The following is an 18,804-nucleotide window of genomic DNA, read 5'->3' on the forward strand; positions in this document are numbered from 1 at the left end:
ACACACACACACACACACACACACACACACACAATCCAGAAATATACAGTTTGCTTGTATTTAACATACACACATAATGTTCTTTCAACAGACTAATATGGACATTTTTACATATTGGATGTGGGAGGCAGGCAATACAAAGGGCTACCAGTGAGCTTTCGATAAAAATTTACAGGCATCCTTAGGATCCTGTGAAGTGAAAGTTGATTTGAACCCAAGAGGTTAATAATAAGTTACATGGAGCCATGATTCTGAGTTGACATACAAAAATTTATTTGTCATGTGCACAAAAAAAATCTGAACAGAACTGGAACAATGATTGAAGCCATGTGGCTTTAGTTATAGACCATCAAAAATCCTTGTTAGATCTGTGACACGTCCCTTGTATCATCTTTACAACTGGAGGAGACCCGTTCCCTCTTTTAGCGGCTGTGCAGTCTTATTTTTTGTGCCTCAGTTTTTCTTTTTAAGGTGGCACAATAGCAGTACCTAACCATAGCGTCAGAGTTCAATAAGAAATATAGCAGTTTATAGTCAAATTCCAAGTGCAATATGATTGTGAAACATTTCTTCTTTCGGAGGAAGGGGCTGCAATCCTTGGTAGCACAGTCTGTCATTTATTGTTTTTCTCTTTGCCATAAGTTTGCGGGGTTATAGGGTCACCTGATTCGCATATAATGTTCACCCAAATAAATACATGAGAAGAGTTTTCAATGCAGGCTTTGTCCAGGATGTTACTCCTTTGTACGCTTTTTATTTTATCCCATTGGGTGTGCGTGTATGAAAAGGCATGCAGACTTGACCACAATGAAATAGGTTGGATGATGTTGTCACTATAACATCTAATGGTCACAAAAATAAGTTGCTTCTACTGAGAGCAATCAAGGAAACGCTGGGCTTTCTCGTCACTTCAGCTTTAACATAGTTACACTTCACAATGAATGTGGAATGGAGGTCACGATTAGACAATAGTTGTGACAAGTTGTGACAGTCGTCAGACTCGGAGAATGTTTTTTTTCTTTTTTCTCTTCATTCTAGCAAGCATATCCGAAAGGTCATTTTTAATTTGAGGGTTGTATTTAACTTGGTCCAGTAATAGAGCCCAGCAACAGAGGAAGTAAAAGAAAACCATTTTCTTAATTTGCATAGTGATTTTAAAACATTGTGAAAACAAAGAGAAATAAACAGAACCAAACTTACAGGTGATGACTACCACTTCTTGAAACCTTTGAGCTGTAGCTCGTGACAATTCCAAGTTCATGCTGTGCTTTATTGTCTTTCTGCAGAGCACAACTAGACTTCAGACACAAATGTGATGTAGTTTTTTTTTTTTTTTTCTTTTTTTATATATCTACAAATGGGACCAGTAAATTTGTACGATACTGCAATGGTCAAGACGTAGGTGATCTTATATACAGAGAAGAATTGTCTTCACATTATACACAAATCATTCTACAAAGCAGCAATTTGTTGCAAATAACATAACATTAAATAATTGCTAGAATTCACCTTTTTGTATACAGAGTTTAATATGCATAATGACGATCTTTTTCTCTGCATAATATTACCACATCAATTTTCAGTGTTGACTAGTTGGTTTTTACTATAATACTGCTTTTACAATGCATACACATACTGTAAATAAAATACTAACAAGAACTAAGTCTTTGGCAAATGTGGTAAAAAGTACATTCACTTTACATTTTTAGGAGCAGTATGAGTGAAAAAAATCCTCACTGAAATTATTTTAATTTGTTTATTCCTTCTTGACTGCGTAACCTACTCTTTCAAAGAGAGGTATAGCTGAACTAACAACAATCGTTTAGGTTTCTTACAGCTATTCTCTGAAGTAGAGAACTGATGTAAAGGACTGTTTTTCTATTAGAAAATATAGTTTGTAAGGCATTAGCTGAAGTCGCACAGTTTAAGACGTAAGTCCTGCTTTTTTCAGTTCATGTTGATATATCTTCACTGACTTTTGTCAGGTTAAACGATATCCAGTTCTATCAGTTCGAAAGGAATGTACTTACAGTTCTTTTTGCAGTAAAACTCAAATTTTATGCAATAAAAATAGACTAATGATGCCCTTGTCTGTGTTTTGCAAGTGATAGGAGAAACCTATGCTTGCTGTTTGTAGATAGAGATATTTAATTTAATTCAGTATTGATATGGCTTGAAGCCTGAGGCCTAACTGACTCCATGTGAAGCAAGTAATGCAATAATAATGTCTTCCACAACTGCCTGTGTCTTAATCAGCAGCCGTTCAGGATGTGACTCATTATTGTTCAGCTTTCTGATCTGGACCTTGTCACAAAAAACATTTAATTGTTTACCATTATAAGTGCAAATAGTTACAACAAACCTTAAAAGGGACATTTTGTCCTCCATTTATACTAAAAAGTAGAAATTTAGACTAAGGCTTGGAAGCTACTGCATATGGCAGGTGTAACAGAAGCTTCAAGAGAGGCCTAAAAAAATATTTGTTATGTGTATGTATGTTTATATTAACTGTAACGACAACAGCATGATTCTGTGAATTTAACCACTGCAATGGCATGGGTTAGCAAATTTGTAAACTTGTATTCAGAGCTTGTTTAAGTGCCAGCTCTGACCAATTGGTATAATTAAGCTTCACACACTTTTATTCTCTAATAAATGGTTGTCCATACTGCCCCGCTGCAGAAAAAGGTAGTTACCGCAAGTGAACTCTGAGTGTTCAAATCCTATAGTGTCAGACCTTCAGATAATAGTGCAAAAACAAGAACAAACAAAGATCAGATATTGCATGGACTTGGATCATTTGCTCTGTCTTTAAAATACAAAAACAAAATGAAACAAATAAAAAATAAACAAAATGATCCTGAATGTTCATACAGACCTTCATAATAACAACAACAATCATAAAAATAATAGAAAAAACTTAATTTAAGAATATATTTACTAATTTAAATTCTGGTTGGTAGAAGACCACGATGTGTCATGGCTTCCTTTATTTTATTTTTTATATTTTTAGTTTTTACATCTGATTGTGTATCACAGGAAGTATGTCCGCGTAATCTTCTCATGGCATCATCAAGAAGGAATATATTTATTTTTATATGCTGTATATGTGTCTTGTATATCGTTTTTTGAATCCATTGACAAAGGGAGTGAAACACCATGCTGCAGCCCGCACCGATTCAGTCGTCTTCACTGCAGACGGCCTCGTACTGTCCTCTCAGTATCAACACACACACCAAGTGGAAGTGTTAGTTGTGCCACGCATCCAGGAAAACCCAATGCAGATTGGCTACTTCGGAGTAAACTACTGCTTTGAAGTCCAGATCCTTTTGGAGATTTAGAGGTGAGATCAGACAAGTAAAGGAATGTATTGATCCATGAAGAAAAAATAAACAAACAAAAAAGTAAAAAACAAAAACAAAAAAACTTCATTTTTTACTTTGCCTTCGTAGCACGCCATGTTTTTCTTCTTTTTTATTTTTATAATATATTTATTTATATATATATATACTCTCTCAAAGTTTCTTGAAATTTTACAGTCTTGCTGATTGAAGCGTAGGACTTGATGTTTAAAGTTTGAAGGGCCGAATAGTGTATGTGTGTGGAGTTGTTGGGTGTCCCTATTAGTCCGTCCTTCATACGTTAAGCAAGAGACAGTAGGATGTTTTGGAGCCGTCTTCCATCCCTTTGCCTTAAAGCCCGATCAGACTGGAACAATATGGAGGCCGTACCCATGGTCCTGCAGTTTGATTTGGTTTCCGTTGTAACTAGTGGCGGTCATAGGCAGTGGCAGCAGTGGGAGGTGCGGAGCCCCTAGATGCGGCACTATAATAATAAGGGGAACCTGAAAGTTAACACAGGAAAAGAATGTACCGGTTGAAAAGACAAAAAGCACAACATAAAAAGATCTGATTCACGTACATTTAGTTTAGATTATATTAAAAATAACATTGTTATATGAATAACTTAAGAGGGATTCTGTCCCTGTAGATTATGATTATGATTATTATAATTGGTGGCAGGATTTTCCTTGAGCAAAATAAAAACAGTCAAATACAAAGACATGCAAGTAATGATCTAGTAATTTATTTGCTTTGATGGACAACTTTGAACATTAATGAGTGTATGCCTTCTGCAGGACCACCATTTCCATTCAGGTAGTCTTTTTCATACTGATTGATTAGCTCTATGAGTTTATTGGCAAAACATTAAAAACTAGCTTGCAGGGAGCTTTCGTTTGATTAGATTTTTCCACTATCAAAATCGATTCTTAAAAAGGCACAACATGTAAAACATGAATGCCACGCTACTTATTGTCAATTCATGTTCTAATTATACAGTATTTACTCTGTAGTTATGCATAATTGCTTTTCAATACATGTTGAGTTGCAAAATAATTTACTCTCCTTTTTGTCTGATAAACTTACAAATTAATTAGTAAAATTATTAATAATGAAGCAAATTAGATGTACACACATACAAATATATATATATATATATATATTCACACACACGCATACACACACACACACACACACATACATATATATATATATATATATATATATATATATATATATATGTATGTATGTGTGTGTGTGTGTGTGTGTGTGTGTAAAAATAATACTCACTTAATAATGCTGGGTTGCTGAATCGCCAGGCTTCATTGTAGGTTGTGTACTGTGGATGGGTGTAGGGGTTCCCTGAAAACTCGCTCCCTAAGAAATCACAAAACAAAATGTATACATTACATTGGGCACACATGTATGTCTTGTCCATACTAACAAATATTGACCTAACTGTGTAAATGTAAGCTTTTCCCCACACTCTGAAAATCACCATCCTTGGTTTGATTATACATTTTTATTTAACTATCTATTTAACTATTTTGTATATAGTATGCATTTGAAATTCAAAGGGGAAAAATGTAAGAGCTTTATAAAGATATTTCTTATACTTCCTCCTGTAGAGGAACTTCAGATAAATGTATTACTCACTGGATCCTTTTAGTAGTGTTAAAGATTTCTCTGTTTTCTTGGATATGAGTTTAGAGTGGTCTTTTTGGCCCAGGCAATCTATTTGTTGAAGCAGCCATATAAACTCCTGGGGCCTTGGTAAGAAAAAGGCTGTTGTATAGATTTTTTTTTCTCTTTCTCCTGCCTTTTTTGTGTACTGCAGATTCCAGTTTCAGGAAGTAACTCAGACCATGTCAGTGAGCAATGCTGTTGGTCCAACACGTTTCTTTCTTTTATGAGACAATAAAGGCAAGATTTTATATGAAGCTGGTGAAGAATGGCTTTTGGTTTAACAGTGTTTGGGGCCTGTCACTAAATCTTAGTCGGTCTGGGCCCGATGAATGGGAAAGCGCACAAAACGTATAGCCTTAGGATTAAGAGGATTTCTGAGCTTCATGTTACTGTGTGTGACTGATGAAAATGAATGTTTGATAAAAACATATTTGATGTACTTCCAAAGATATGTTTGCCAAAAGAATGAATTCTGTCACAGAATTAAATTACCAAAACAAGTATAACTGTATGGCTGTGCAAAGGAAAAATCTATTTGGACCTTGAGATTAATAGTGAAATATGAAAGCAGGTTTGTTTTTTTTACTTTTAAATATAATTTCTGATCAAATAGTTTTCTATCCCGTTTACATCTCAGTTTTACAGAGTATACTGAAGCCTTAAACTTACTTACGCAGCCTACATTTGTTGTAGTGGGTAGTTTTAGTCTTAGTTTTTTTAAGGAAACAAAAATAATGTAATTGCGTTATTCAGTGTCAGTAGTTTGCCTGCACTACTGTGTACTCTAATGTATTTCAGCGTAGGTTAATTTGTACAAGAAAAATGTTGGTGCCCTTTTTGGTTTGAGAGAGGGCATGAGCACAGTGCCAGAATGTGTCCTTGTGGCTGGCAGTGAAACTCTAGCCAGGTCCCTTGGAGAGATAGTGATTTAAATATTTACAGGCCTCCCATGCCTCTGTTTTGTGACCCTTAACTGTTTGCCGTGAACCTGAACTGCAGGTTAAGTAGAGGGGAAAGAGATACGCTCTGTAGCACTGGGGCTCGAGGACGGCTGAAAACAATGTTTATCGACGACTTGTGAAAGTGCGCACACGAGGGGATAATGAGCTTTGGAACTGAAGTGTAACTGAGAGGAACTGTCCTATCTCCTTCCCCCTGATCACTTATCGAGCACATTTCATTTCCTCATCCGCATCGGAGAGTGCGTTAACAGCTCTCGCTTTCTTATTTCAGGTCAATGTTACGTGTCTGGGCATTCGTTTGGGTGATCATTGTTCGAATGGGCTTATTGTTGAACAAAATAATCATGATAATAATTTTAATATAAAATGGAAATTATTGAAAGCAAAGTAACTTGGAAGCAGTGTTACAGTGTTACTTATTGTATATATTTGGCTTATGTTTGAAATTTATGTTTCTGTACTGTTTTTTCCTATGGTTAGAAAGCAAAGAAATTGATGTTTTATATTTTAACTTGTATAAAATTGATTTAATGAACTTTGATGTGAGTTCACTTAACTTTTTCACACAGTCAAAACTATTAATTGATTTATATTATCATATAGGAGTGATGCGTTTCAGTACAGCAAAGAATGGAGTGATGCTCCTCTAAATTAATACTGATCTTAATTTAATTCATAGTCTGCATTGCTTGTTACCTGTGTTCTGTCACTGTATATGAATTTAATGTTTTGCTGTACATTAGCTGGATTTCCTGAATAGCAGTGAGGCTGTCACCTGTCTTCCATATTTGGTCGATATTAAATTGTTAATTCATAATTTATTGATTTTACAATATCAAAAGTTTCATTCTAATGTCCAGTGTTGTGAAATGGTTCATGTCATGTGAAGTAATCATTTAACTTCTATATACCCAAAACAAACATTCTAGCTTAAACATTTTGATTGCCAGCAAATTTGAATATTTCAGGGAAAATACTTCCCCAGACTTTAACAACCTGATTGCATATAATGATTCTTGGATGAATAAGTTGACACCTACCAGGAACCATTCCGGCAAGAGTAGATGTGGGGTAGCTGCCCTGCCCGGTGGGGGGGACGTGGGGGGGGTATCCAGGTAAGGTGGTGCTTGCCATGTCCCGACCTGCATAGGAAAACACAACAAGAAAACAACTGCTTATAGCTTTTCAGCAGAAATTAAGGAAGGATCTGTTTATTCTCATCCGCAGCATTGTATATAAATGCTTGTCTTCATGTTACTGTAGTTGCCATGTTGGTCCATCTACTACCTGGAGATATTCTTGTTTCACAAGTATTTTTAGGCACAGTGTTACTATATTTCACTTTTTAAATTATTAATTTAATTATTGTCCACATTCTTCAAGGGTCTCATATCCAGACATCCCAACAAACAGAAAGAAAATAACTAAACCACCATTTCAGAATCACCTTCGGTCAGTACTGATTCTTATTCCTCAAACCATGAAAACCAGATGATACCTCCTACTTCAAGCTTAAATAAAGAGATATGACTCCCTTTGCTGTAGCTGAGCATCACAAAATGAGAAGTCTGCAGTTTTAAGGGAAAAGCAAACAAGAACACCACAAATAAATATATATGTAGATCACAGGAACTTATCAATCCATCCTGCATCTAAAGCCATTCAGTGTTTCATTGAGAAAGTGGTGAAAGCAATGTTAATATTTACTCAATTCAACAATAGGCTTATTTATTTATACTTCTTATGGTTTAAGGCAAAGTACTATGCAATAACAGGCATGACGGACTGTTTTTCAAAAAATATATTACAGTATGTTTTATGGAGCATAAAATGAATGAAGGAAAATAATTGCCTTTAGCGGTAAACAGTAAAGAAGTACCAAATTAGATCTTAAAGGAACAAAATAAAACCGTGAGGTCCTGTATGAAACAGTAAGCACCAGGAATGACTACAGCAATTCTGAGAGTGCCGGTGATTCACTCGGCTCTATAAAACTGTCATCCTGTCGGTGAATACTTGGCATCATGGAGGAGATCAGCTGGTCTTTGGTACTTAGTCCGGTAGAATCTGCAGTACCACGGTGTTATTATTAAATTAAAGACACTCTCATTATGAAACCGTAAACATATAGTCTAAATGGCATTTCTTGCATGAGCTTATATGATGGTAAAAATATGAAAATATAGACAATTCTCAGACGTTATTTTTCTAAGTTAGGATAACAAATATTACATGAATTTGTAAGGATCATGTCAAGTTTGCACCATTCACTACAGGATTTCACTTTCATGTCCTTCAGTATGGTAGTGAAACTTTGTTGTAATATTTCCCCCTAGTCATCGAAAACCTTCTTAACCCTGAAGACACGACTTTCATATACACATTTCTTCAGCCATAATAGGATACAGATGTACAGCGGGGCCTTTGTGGCACTTGGCCCACTAAATCCTGAGCATCATCTAGGGCTAAATACAACAGTTCCACATTCAGCTCTGTAATTGGTTGTGACGGCTGACTGTCCTATCCAGGCTCCGGGGTGCTTGTGTTGCCGCACGTAGTTCGCGCCGAGCCAAAGACTGGGATTTAGAGGCCCGTAAATGATACATTGTTAGCAGGAGGGGCACCGAGGGTCAGGGGAAAATCATTTCCCAATTGGACATTAATGAGGAAAGCAGCAGTCAAAGTTGTTCTTGTTTACATAATACAACAGCGAATATCTTAACAAGGCATGCTGGGAAGCCTGCTAACAGGAAGATCTGCATTCTACTTCATATATACAAGTGTATGTATATGTCTGTATGTATGTGTGTGTGTGTATATATATATATATATATATATATATATATATAATATATTATATATGTGTGTGTGTTTGAAGCATCATCTCGGCTTAGCATGATTTCAAGGTTAAGATGTTGGTGACATTTTGCAGCCATTGAAATTCAAAATTATGTATCTTAGGTAGTTAATTAAATACATTACAAAAAAGGTGGCACACTTAAAACAAGGCTTCCCAGAAAATGATTGTAAATCCTGACATGATATTCAGATAATTAGGGTCGATTAATGTGAAGGGCGCACATTGAAAAACATTAATCAGTTTGCTTTATACGCAGGAAAAAAAAAAGTCCTTAAAAATTGGGGGAATCTTAAAATCACCTGTTTTCTGTGGTTTGCATGTTTGCTGTCTCCACAGATACAGAGGATTAAATGCTGGGTTGGGCAATAGGTTTATCAAATTATATACATCATATGTATATATTTTTAGGGAATGGCTAATCAGCACAGTATTCTCTCTAGTAGTGGTTTCCCCCACCAGAGCAGAGTACTGTGACTTCAGTAGGGTTGTACCTGCTATTAAGGGTTGGCTTGCATACTGGCCGTAGCTCGGGCCGTGGTGGGCATAGGCACTGTAGGAAGGGGTTGAGGCATCTACTGACACGGTGGGCTGGAAAGGCTGCAGCTCCGCTAGGCCTGAGCCCACCAGGGAGGAGGGGGTGAAAGGAGCCAGCGACGCTTCGTGTGGCTCCTGCTTTACACAGATGGAGGATGAATGGGATTCTGCCGGATGGAGAAAAAAATACAGACAAAAAAATGATGACACACACACACAAACAAAAAAAGAAAAGAAAAAGAAATAATGAGCGAAGGAAATGGAAAAAAGTAAAAATGTGTACTTGGAGAAATACTGAAATGTATGTATGAAATGTCTTTTGGAGGAAGGCGATCTTGCCAATATTTAACTCAAGGTGAGATGTTAGAAGAAGAAGAAATGTAATATTTCCGATACGTATTTGTGAGCTCAAAAATCTCACGAGGTTAAGAACTTCGTGGTGCACTTTCTGCTTCAGTAAGTAAAAATTTGAAATGCCGAACCGGGTTCTGTGAAGGCGAGATTTTACGGCAGCGATATTCTGTAGTGTTGTGCCTTTTAATAGCGCAGCAAGAATGTGTAAAGCATTCCAGTAAAAGCAATTTGTTAACAGGAGTAAAGCGTGCAAAAGGCAGATGACTGACTGACAGCTTGGCTGGAAAGACACTGCAGCTGCAGCAGACGGAGAACAGGTGAAGGCATAGACTCGGAAAGGTGGCGCAGTAATGAACAGGGGGCTCAAGCCGAAATGCCCAAAGTGGGGGTGTGACTGATCTTTTCATATTGGTTGCAAAGTCCTTGTTTTCAGTAAAGCCTTGTGGCGGTTTGTTTTTGTGTTGTTAACGCTCTGGAATCTTACTCTGTAATCTCCTAAACCTATTATGTTCTGATCCACCCCACCCCCATTTTCTTTTCTTTCAAAAGGGAAAAAAAACGTTTGTGTAAAGTGTAATCTCCATTTAAGCAGACTAAATAAACTGCCATGCCATTACACCTTGTCTGATGTAGCCCCTGGATTTCCTTCTTGGCCTAGGCTCCACGGATAGGGTTTCAGGCTAAAAACACACACTACTCACAGTGCTAGACTTCTCTCCAAGAGGTTCAGCCTACTTAGGTAAAAAGTTTTGGGTAATTTTATCAAACTCTTAATAGAAAACTATGTTCTCTTAAGGTCATTCAAGTAACACTATTAGCTTGGTAGGAGGAAAACATCCCAAATGTAAATTCCAGAATTGGTTAAATCTGTGAATGGATAAAAAAACAAATAAAGCCTTTGTCCAGTGGTGTTGGCAGGACCTTGGTAAATATTAAGTAACAGCTGTATAGTAGGTAGTGGACACTGTTCTGGTTTTAAATATTTACCCTTTAAACCTTTTTTGTTGTGGCAAAACGAGCCCGAACAAAATCCCCTTCCACCTCAGGTAAGTACTACATTAATACTTTATAAAATGTATTGATGGATGGGAAACAATGGTCTGTTTACAAGAAAACCCTTATATGATTTGGCATACAAGCTTAACATCTTTTATTTCACTGGATTTTTCTCGGAAACCTAAGCAATCAATGTGCGCACTGTTAGCAGTGTACATGTCCTCTTTAAATTCTTTTCTGTTTGCTCGGCTTGTTGGGAAGGCTCTCAGGACTCCATGATAGCCTCATTAGCTGCTTCCTAACTATTGTTGTTTTACAACAGAATTGTGTGTAGAGATTCCTCATTAAGATAAGGGCTGCTTTATATGAGATGCTTTAGTGACAACCCTCTTAGACATAATGCCAGGAAATCAAGCAACTTTACTGGCCTCTTTCCCACACAAATCAATTGAAAATAGTTAATTTTTTTCCTCGTTTCATTTTTAGAAGCTTTCCTGGACATCAATGGAGATATAAAGCAATAACTGTAAATAGAATAAAGAAAACTACAATTACAATTTAAAACAAGTTTAAAAAAGAAATATATTTTAAATTCTCCTTGAAATGCATATATTTAAATCAGATTGGTAAGGCAGTTTTAGAATTCTACCAAATATTCTAAAAATACTTTCAAATAGTTTTGAATTGATGATGCAACAATTTAATATATGTCAATGTTTTCTTAATTGCACCATTCAACCAAAAAGCAATACAGATATTTTGTTTTATCCTATTATATCAAACAGGATGTTTTCCTTTAAAAACAAAAAACACAACCCATGAATAAAACCCCCAAAGCCAAACATACAACAACAATAAAACAGGTTGTTCAAGGAATTAGGCTAGTGTTTACACAGTGATTGCACAGTGGTTGTCTGACAGACAAGGGCACCATACAACACTGACCTGAGAGTTGTGTTCTAGACCACTGAACTTTGAAACTAATAAAAATGGTGTTGCTTATTGTCCCGGAGACAAGTTACCCTCCAAAAGAAAAACTGTCAACTGCTGATTATTGCGATGGAAGATAAACACAGACCCACGAGGATCCTCTCACAATGCACAGGCTTAGGTATAAGGAAACTCTATACCTTCTTTCGTTTCATGCTTTGTTGTAGTACAGTTTCTCTAAATACGTGTAGAAAACATCCACGACCTTCCTTTTATTTTTAGTACCAAAACAACAAAGTCATCTGAGAAGGTCTCTTTAGGTGTTTAAAATATTAAATTTACCATGACAGGGACACCTTCATGTTCGCAACAACAACAACAAAACATCTTTGACCTCCATTTTCTGTATCCAGGATGTAGCAATTTATCACCAGCCAAAAAACCTTACACCCTAATTAATTACAACTAAGTAAAGAATGTTTGGAGAGCCAAATTGCTTTAATTCCCCATACCCTCGATGAAAGTCATTCATTATCAAATCTTTGCTCAAAGGTTAGTGTGCTATTGTGAAGATGAAATAAACATTAATTTCAGTGCTGGGATTATGGTCCTCCAGTGTACACAAAGACAAGCAGTTTGTCATGAGACCACACATTAGGAACCTGAGGTTAGGTGGCTGATTGTTGTTTGCAGTGCATTAGAGAATGGCAAGCCGTGCTTAAAAACATTTGACTTGTGCACATTGCCCTGTTACTTACACATGGTTTCAATGTATTGTTTTGAAAGCCTCAAATGAGGAACTCTTTTCTTTAAAGATTTACTGAATAGCTCAGACAGCTGCAGAACCACCTCAAGTCCTCAGTATAGCAACACGGGGTGCCCAATGAGACTTTGCCAACCCACTGGCACCAGGAAGCTGCATATTAATAGGCTCAGCTGGCAACATGATTCAAGAATGTTTTACTGTTGATTCATTCTTCAGGTATCTATAAAATGCCACTTCAAACCTCTTGTTGTTCGCTCAGTGTTTTCTGCTGCTGATCCTTCAGATTTAACCAACTTAGAAGTTAATCTTAAAACATTTTTATTTTGTTTCTGCGCCGCGATTGATTGTGAAAATGCAGGGAAAATCCTAAAACAAACCACCTATACACAACAATAACAAGTGAATCCATGCGAGGCAGCAGTGTAAGAATTTTCCCTCTGAAATGGAAATGAAATAGTACTTGGGATTCCTCAGTATTGGTAGAAGTTCAGAAATTAGTAGGCATCTCATTGCTGCAGAAACTTAAATTCTCAATTTTCATATTAGCATATTCCAATTAAGAACAACCATTTCCAAAATGTATATAAACAGAGATAATAACAATCACAAGGCAAAGAAAACAAAACCCACCACAGTTGTCTCTTATCCATACATTGATGATGACCCCTAGTATTCTCCTTGTTGGTATTGTGACCATTAAATACAAAAATAAAAATAAATAAATAAATGCTATAAATCTGCAGAAAAATATTCATTTGAATAGAGGTAGCTGCTTTCTGCTGAATTTCAATGATGTACACAATGCTTTAAATCCCTTTCTTATTTGAACTGCCTACCTACTTTGCAGATACTTTTAGCTGTAATAGGATAAACAGAGGACACAAAAGATTTCTATCTTTCTAGCTTTGCAGTTCCCTTAAAATTCCAATCTCCGCTGGTAATGAAGAGTTCATGAATCATTCATCTTTAATAGATTATGCAAATTTAAGGACATAAAATCAACAAGATCAATAACTGCAGGCATTTTAATTGGCACTAGAAAACATTTTAAGAATGAACATAATCTCTAGCTCTTTCCCCTGTAAAGGCACTATTAATTCAAAATTGGATCCCTGCCTAAATGCAGAAGATAATTTAGCACCTTTTTTGCTTGGCTTCAGTTCCTATCGCTTGGGTTTATCATATGCTAGTAAACCATAATATCCTGCTATTAACCAACCCCCAAAACGCTACACCTGATTAAAATACATTGCAGATTAAGTTATTAGTGTCAACAGTCACTAGGGGAAAATCAAGTGTAAAATTTTAAGTGCCAGTGACTGGGCAATAACCACAAATATAAAAACAAGCCCAGGTTTATTTCTGAATCTAATCAATATATTTAAAACTGGAAACTCACTGCAGAGTTCAGCAATGAAGAAAATCATTCAGCTATTTATGTTTTATTTTCTGCATTTTGTATGATTTAACAACACTAAACTATCGACAATTAATTTCCCTGTTGAATAAAATTGTGTGGAGGACTTTTGAGTAAATTAGCATATTTATGTATGCATTTATATACTTATTTAAATCCATCTAATAGTGTTATGTTTATATATATAAATCTATGCTTCAAATTACATTTTGCTCTCTTGTTTGAATTACTGGTAAAAAGTACATATCTTAGGAACATATTAACATTTAATTTATTTCATGGGAATTTATTTGTCCTTTTTACCTCATAGACTGACAGGTAACCTTTGTTGGGCCCCTTTTAAAGAGAAACTTCCCTTAAAACATCCCAGGTGCAAACAAAGCCACCTGCCATGAAGGGCCTAGCTAAACTGGGCCTGCTTTGATAGACCTGCTCGAGCACAAAGGACAAACACACACCTTTCTTCTCACGAGGCCTAACTTACTAGGGAAATCTACCTCCCACATATTAATGAGAAAAAAAGGCCTTTCTTTTTCACATAACACTGCTTGGTATCATTTGAGAAGGGAGACTGCAATTTTCAATCAACCTGTCTTCCCCCACGCAGAACTCATTGGCTTTGATGGCTCCAGCATAATTATGTGAATTTTAATAAAACCTCACTATATTAATCCTGACCCGACAGTTGGCTATCAGTAAACTTAACCTTCTTCTCGGTAATAACAGCGGCAACTATGAAACAATATTTCAATTAGCAAGGCAGTCGTTAACCATGACAGACAAGAAAAGGAGGTATTGCTAGCAGCCAAAACAAATCACTGTTAGATTTTTAAAAGAGACTTAAAAAAATCGTATTGTTTACACTCATCTGGATGACATCATTTCCCACTTCACCCTCGTGATACTAAGCAATTCCCTGAATAAACCAATCAATTGTGGTGACTACTAATCAACTGTCCGTCAATTCACAATTTCAGGTTTTGATGTCTAAGTCCTGTTGTACAGTTTAAAAAACGCATTTACTTACAAGGAAGCCTCTTTGACGTGATTTGTTTACCTGGGTTATTTTACACAGCGCGACACCTAAGTGCTACAACCGCTCTGATTAGATTTCACAACAGGGCCTTTAAAGGAATATAAAAATCCACAACTTTACAATGTTAAATATATTTATTTTATTGTCTTAAAATTAATAAAATGTCATTTGTTGTAACAACAGCGTAATTACAGCACGATAGTTTACAACCCTCTCAGCATAGCCTGTAGTTGGGCAGCAGTTCCCCAGCACCTTACCTGTCACTACAGGATAGCTTTGTGACACGTTGGGCCCGAGGTCTGGGTTGGCGCTGGCTGACAAACTGGGCTTCACCTCATCGAGTCCGGGGTTCAGTGCGGGTAGCGAATATTCGTTAGTCTGAAAAGAAGAAACAATTATTAAACACTTATAAGAAAAGGAACTGTAAGAATTTTTTTTTTTATTTGACAATATATTATACATGGCTTAAAGACATATATGAGATTTTCTAGAACCTGTCAGTACGTATATAATTCATGCACATGTTTGGAATCTCTTTAAGGAAATAAGCAGATGATGGTGGGATTTCGAAATGAGTGAGAAGACAAGGCGTCAGCTGTCTCTTTGTGCTTCAGTGCAGTCTTACCCCTGACCAGCCAAGGGAGGAAACATTGCTGCTTTGTTGTGGAAGCACACCATGTGGCCTTGTTTGTAGGAATAATTCACCAGCAGATTTTTTTTCTTTAAGTTATACAAGAAATATGAAAAATCGAAGACTTAAATGGCTCCATTCAAACCCCATTTAAATATTAAAAATTGTAATTTCCCTTACTGAGAATAATCTTGTAAATATATTATTTACATGAATAGTAAAAACTACACATAGTAGTGTGTTTGGATCATAATTTTATTCTTTACCTATCTATCTATCTATCTATATTAGTAGTAGTACTTGACTAGTATTAGTAATTAATTTCTTAAGCTTTTAAATGTTTTTAAATGTGACAAATCTAGCATATAATAAGAACAGCGATATAAGTAACATTATTTCCTATTTATTTTTAAAGCCATTTTATGAAAAAGCTTTCTCTTTCGTGTAATGAAGAAAACCCTGCCTGCTGGTGCCTTTTCTGACCCTCTGAGAGCATCTGAGCAGCTCAGTGGGCCGCAGCCCCACAGGGAACGCCTGTGACCCCAGTCTTGTCTGCTTCTGTCACAGATAAAGTCTAATTGTCTGCTACAACTGTTCACTGGCACAATTGCGGATGTTTTCCTCTATTCTTAAGGGCTTCAGACGCATAACAGCCATTTTCTCATGCAGATAAAGGAGAGAAAAAAATCAAAAACAACTGAAAAGGGCGATTTGAAAAGGATGGCCAAATGGCTAGCAGAAGTGTGGGAGGGGTGAATCCATTGAGTTTTGCATTTCCAGAATGGGTTTTTAATGCCCTGCTTTAGACACCAGACACCGGCTAATAGGCCCACCTTTTCAAGAGTTAAAAAAAGAGAAAGGAGAAAAGAATCCATGAAAGGGAAAGTGGTCTGATTAATATTACATTAAATTAAAACTGATTTTTCTGGACTGTTCCAGGCCCTTTTTTCCACACGCCTACCCTTTTCCCTCTCCTTTTTTTAATACCCTCTCTGCCGCTCTTTGTGATTGCAAGTCATTTCCAATTCGTTTTGGTATTGATCTTCCAGTAGAAATCAGTTTTGTAATTAGCTGCAAATTAGGCCTTCTACTAGGGGTGAGGGCTGTCCCCCTGATTTATCACCAGCGTAATTCGCCGCGATTGGAGAGAAATTAAAATGAACTCAATTAGGCGACTGCTTTTGCTTTATGGGCCCGACTTGGAGTTTCAAGGGAAAAATTAATAGTCTCTTGTTGTTTAATAGTCTAATGAAAGTAAATAAAGGTTATCCATTGTAATAAGCCCAGGGCTTATAATAAAAAGTTGTACGTATAAGGCTTCTTGTTGTTTGTGGTTTTGTTGCTTTGAGAACACCTCTTAATTTCGTCCATTATGATGGATAGCTTGTACTGTTCGCAGTGTTAACATCAAAAGAAACAAGAAGCAAATATGCTACTTGATAAAAATCCAAAGCACAGCTCTTTGCAGTATTTACAATTCAGATAACCTAATTTAAATTATAAATCTGCCAACATGAAATGCCTTATTTATATCAACGGAATTACAGTAGGAAAAAGAAAAAAAGCAACCATTGAGGTGAACAACCAAATAAAAATGAAAAATACCGGATAGTGATTAATTACACATGTTGTGTTTGTTATTCTCAATTATAGAGGTTTGAAGGATGCTGTTTTTTTTTCATTTAAAAATCAATAGCATGTGGGAGTTTTTCTAGTGATAACTGCAGCTTTGCCCAAGTTGTCTCATAACGCTGCAAGATTTTTGTGTTTAAACACCAGTATACATTCAATTTGCACTGCTAATTTTGTAATGGATGGAACCTAAGAATGGCATTGACAGTGAAAGTCAATTCTATAGGAAAGTCTCAAGAATTAAAAAAAAAAAAAGAAATTAAAATTGTGTGTGTGTGTGTGTGTGTGTATATATACAGACGCACACAAATTTGTGTACCCCAATAAGAACTTAATTTTGCATCTCTGCTCAGTGCTTCATCTTTGTTAATGCAAAATACTGACCTGCTCTGGTTTGATGTGCTCAGATGTTGGGAAGACGTCTGGGTATGATGGCCGTTCAAACACCCGGTCCAAAGCCTCAAGCTGTTGCTGTGTGAAAGCATCGGCCCTCAGGTGCTTCCGTAAACTGTCCACACTACCCTGAGAATCACTGTTTGGACCAGAACCATCTGAACCATCTACAACAAAAAAATGACATTCGATATTCTAATACGTATAGCTCTTTCCCGGAAGCTGTGTTTCAGTTCAGTTCACTGCATTGCCTTTATATTTTGTTGGTGTCTGTTTGGGTTTGGTAGATTAGACATTTAAAATATACCGCAAGTTGGAACATGTTTAAAAAGGCTTGCAGTGGCTGTGATGAGAGGCTGAGTGTTGTGTCACCCTCATACACTGCATTAGAGTAAAGGCAGACCGGCCCACCACAGTATTAGCACCGCGATGATGTGATAGGTCTGCGGTAATTGATGGATTACCATCAGTAAAAATATTTCTTGCAGAGACCGTGCATTTTACTGAAACCGGGAGCGATTAGGGTGGGTTTTCATTACAAGTCCGGCTAAAGAAGATTTTTCTGGAAATCAAGAGCTGTAATTTAAAAGCACAATTTCCTTTACAATTTAATACTGCTTTCATTTTCAGATTGCTTTTCATTTAGAAAGACGGGCTGACATGAGCTGAATAAAATTTTACAGTTGAGGTGCTAGTTTAATCATTCCTGGGAACATGTTCACAAAATATAAGCGTTTTGCCTGACTTTTGACCCAATTACCCTGCGATTTTGAGAAGGATACCTTTGCTTTTCCTTTGTCACTTGCGTAAGACACCTTAAACCTCTTACAAACCTCCAACCCCCTGGAAACTGCAGCAGCAGTGGCTGCAGCCTCTCCGCTCTGCCGTTTATTCAGGAGGGCTTCAGCTCCCTTACAAATCTGTCATTCTAAATTTGCGGCAGATTATGTTCTCTCTTCAGCGAGAGAGCGGTGATATATGATATGCAAGGCCCCTATTGATTGCCTGATCTGGTGGCAGGAGGCAGCCGAAATGAACTTGAAATGAACATCATGCCTCAACTCATTGTGCGTATAATACTCTACTTAATCCCACATTTTTCTCTGCTATGGAATTCAATTGATCAATCATGTTTCACTGATAGTACCATTTCAGGGCGTTATTGCCATTCCATTCTGCAGCTTGACCTTTTTTCAATGGCTGAGGCCAGAGGATGAACCTGACTTTCATGAAGAACAAAATGTATAGAGGACTGTATACGAGGCT

The 18,804-nt window shown here is 36.7% G+C and overlaps 1 protein-coding gene across 5 annotated transcripts in view; it reads right to left on the reverse strand.

Moving 5' to 3' along the window:
• Positions 1-249: 249 nt before the first annotated feature.
• The window catches only part of pax2a (paired box 2a), a 44,716-nt gene continuing 26,161 nt past the window's right edge, over positions 250-18,804 (reverse strand). For 2 of the 5 annotated variants that reach the window (XM_066693319.1, XM_066693318.1), the window contains exons 6-11: positions 17,530-17,705; positions 15,140-15,260; positions 9,341-9,550; positions 7,030-7,131; positions 4,632-4,718; positions 250-3,825 (exon numbers count right to left, since the gene is read on the reverse strand). In XM_066693319.1, coding sequence (XP_066549416.1) covers positions 3,704-3,825; positions 4,632-4,718; positions 7,030-7,131; positions 9,341-9,550; positions 15,140-15,260; positions 17,530-17,705 — 818 coding nt within the window. In that variant the 3' untranslated portion in view covers positions 250-3,703. Of the gene's footprint in view, positions 3,845-4,631; positions 4,719-7,029; positions 7,132-9,340; positions 9,551-15,139; positions 15,261-17,529; positions 17,706-18,804 lie in introns of all 5 variants that reach the window. The other 3 variants (XM_066693320.1, XM_066693321.1, XM_066693322.1) reach the window with 3 other exon arrangements.

Source organism: Amia ocellicauda, chromosome 20, assembly GCF_036373705.1.
Source record: "Amia ocellicauda isolate fAmiCal2 chromosome 20, fAmiCal2.hap1, whole genome shotgun sequence".
Taxonomy (NCBI): domain Eukaryota; kingdom Metazoa; phylum Chordata; class Actinopteri; order Amiiformes; family Amiidae; genus Amia; species Amia ocellicauda.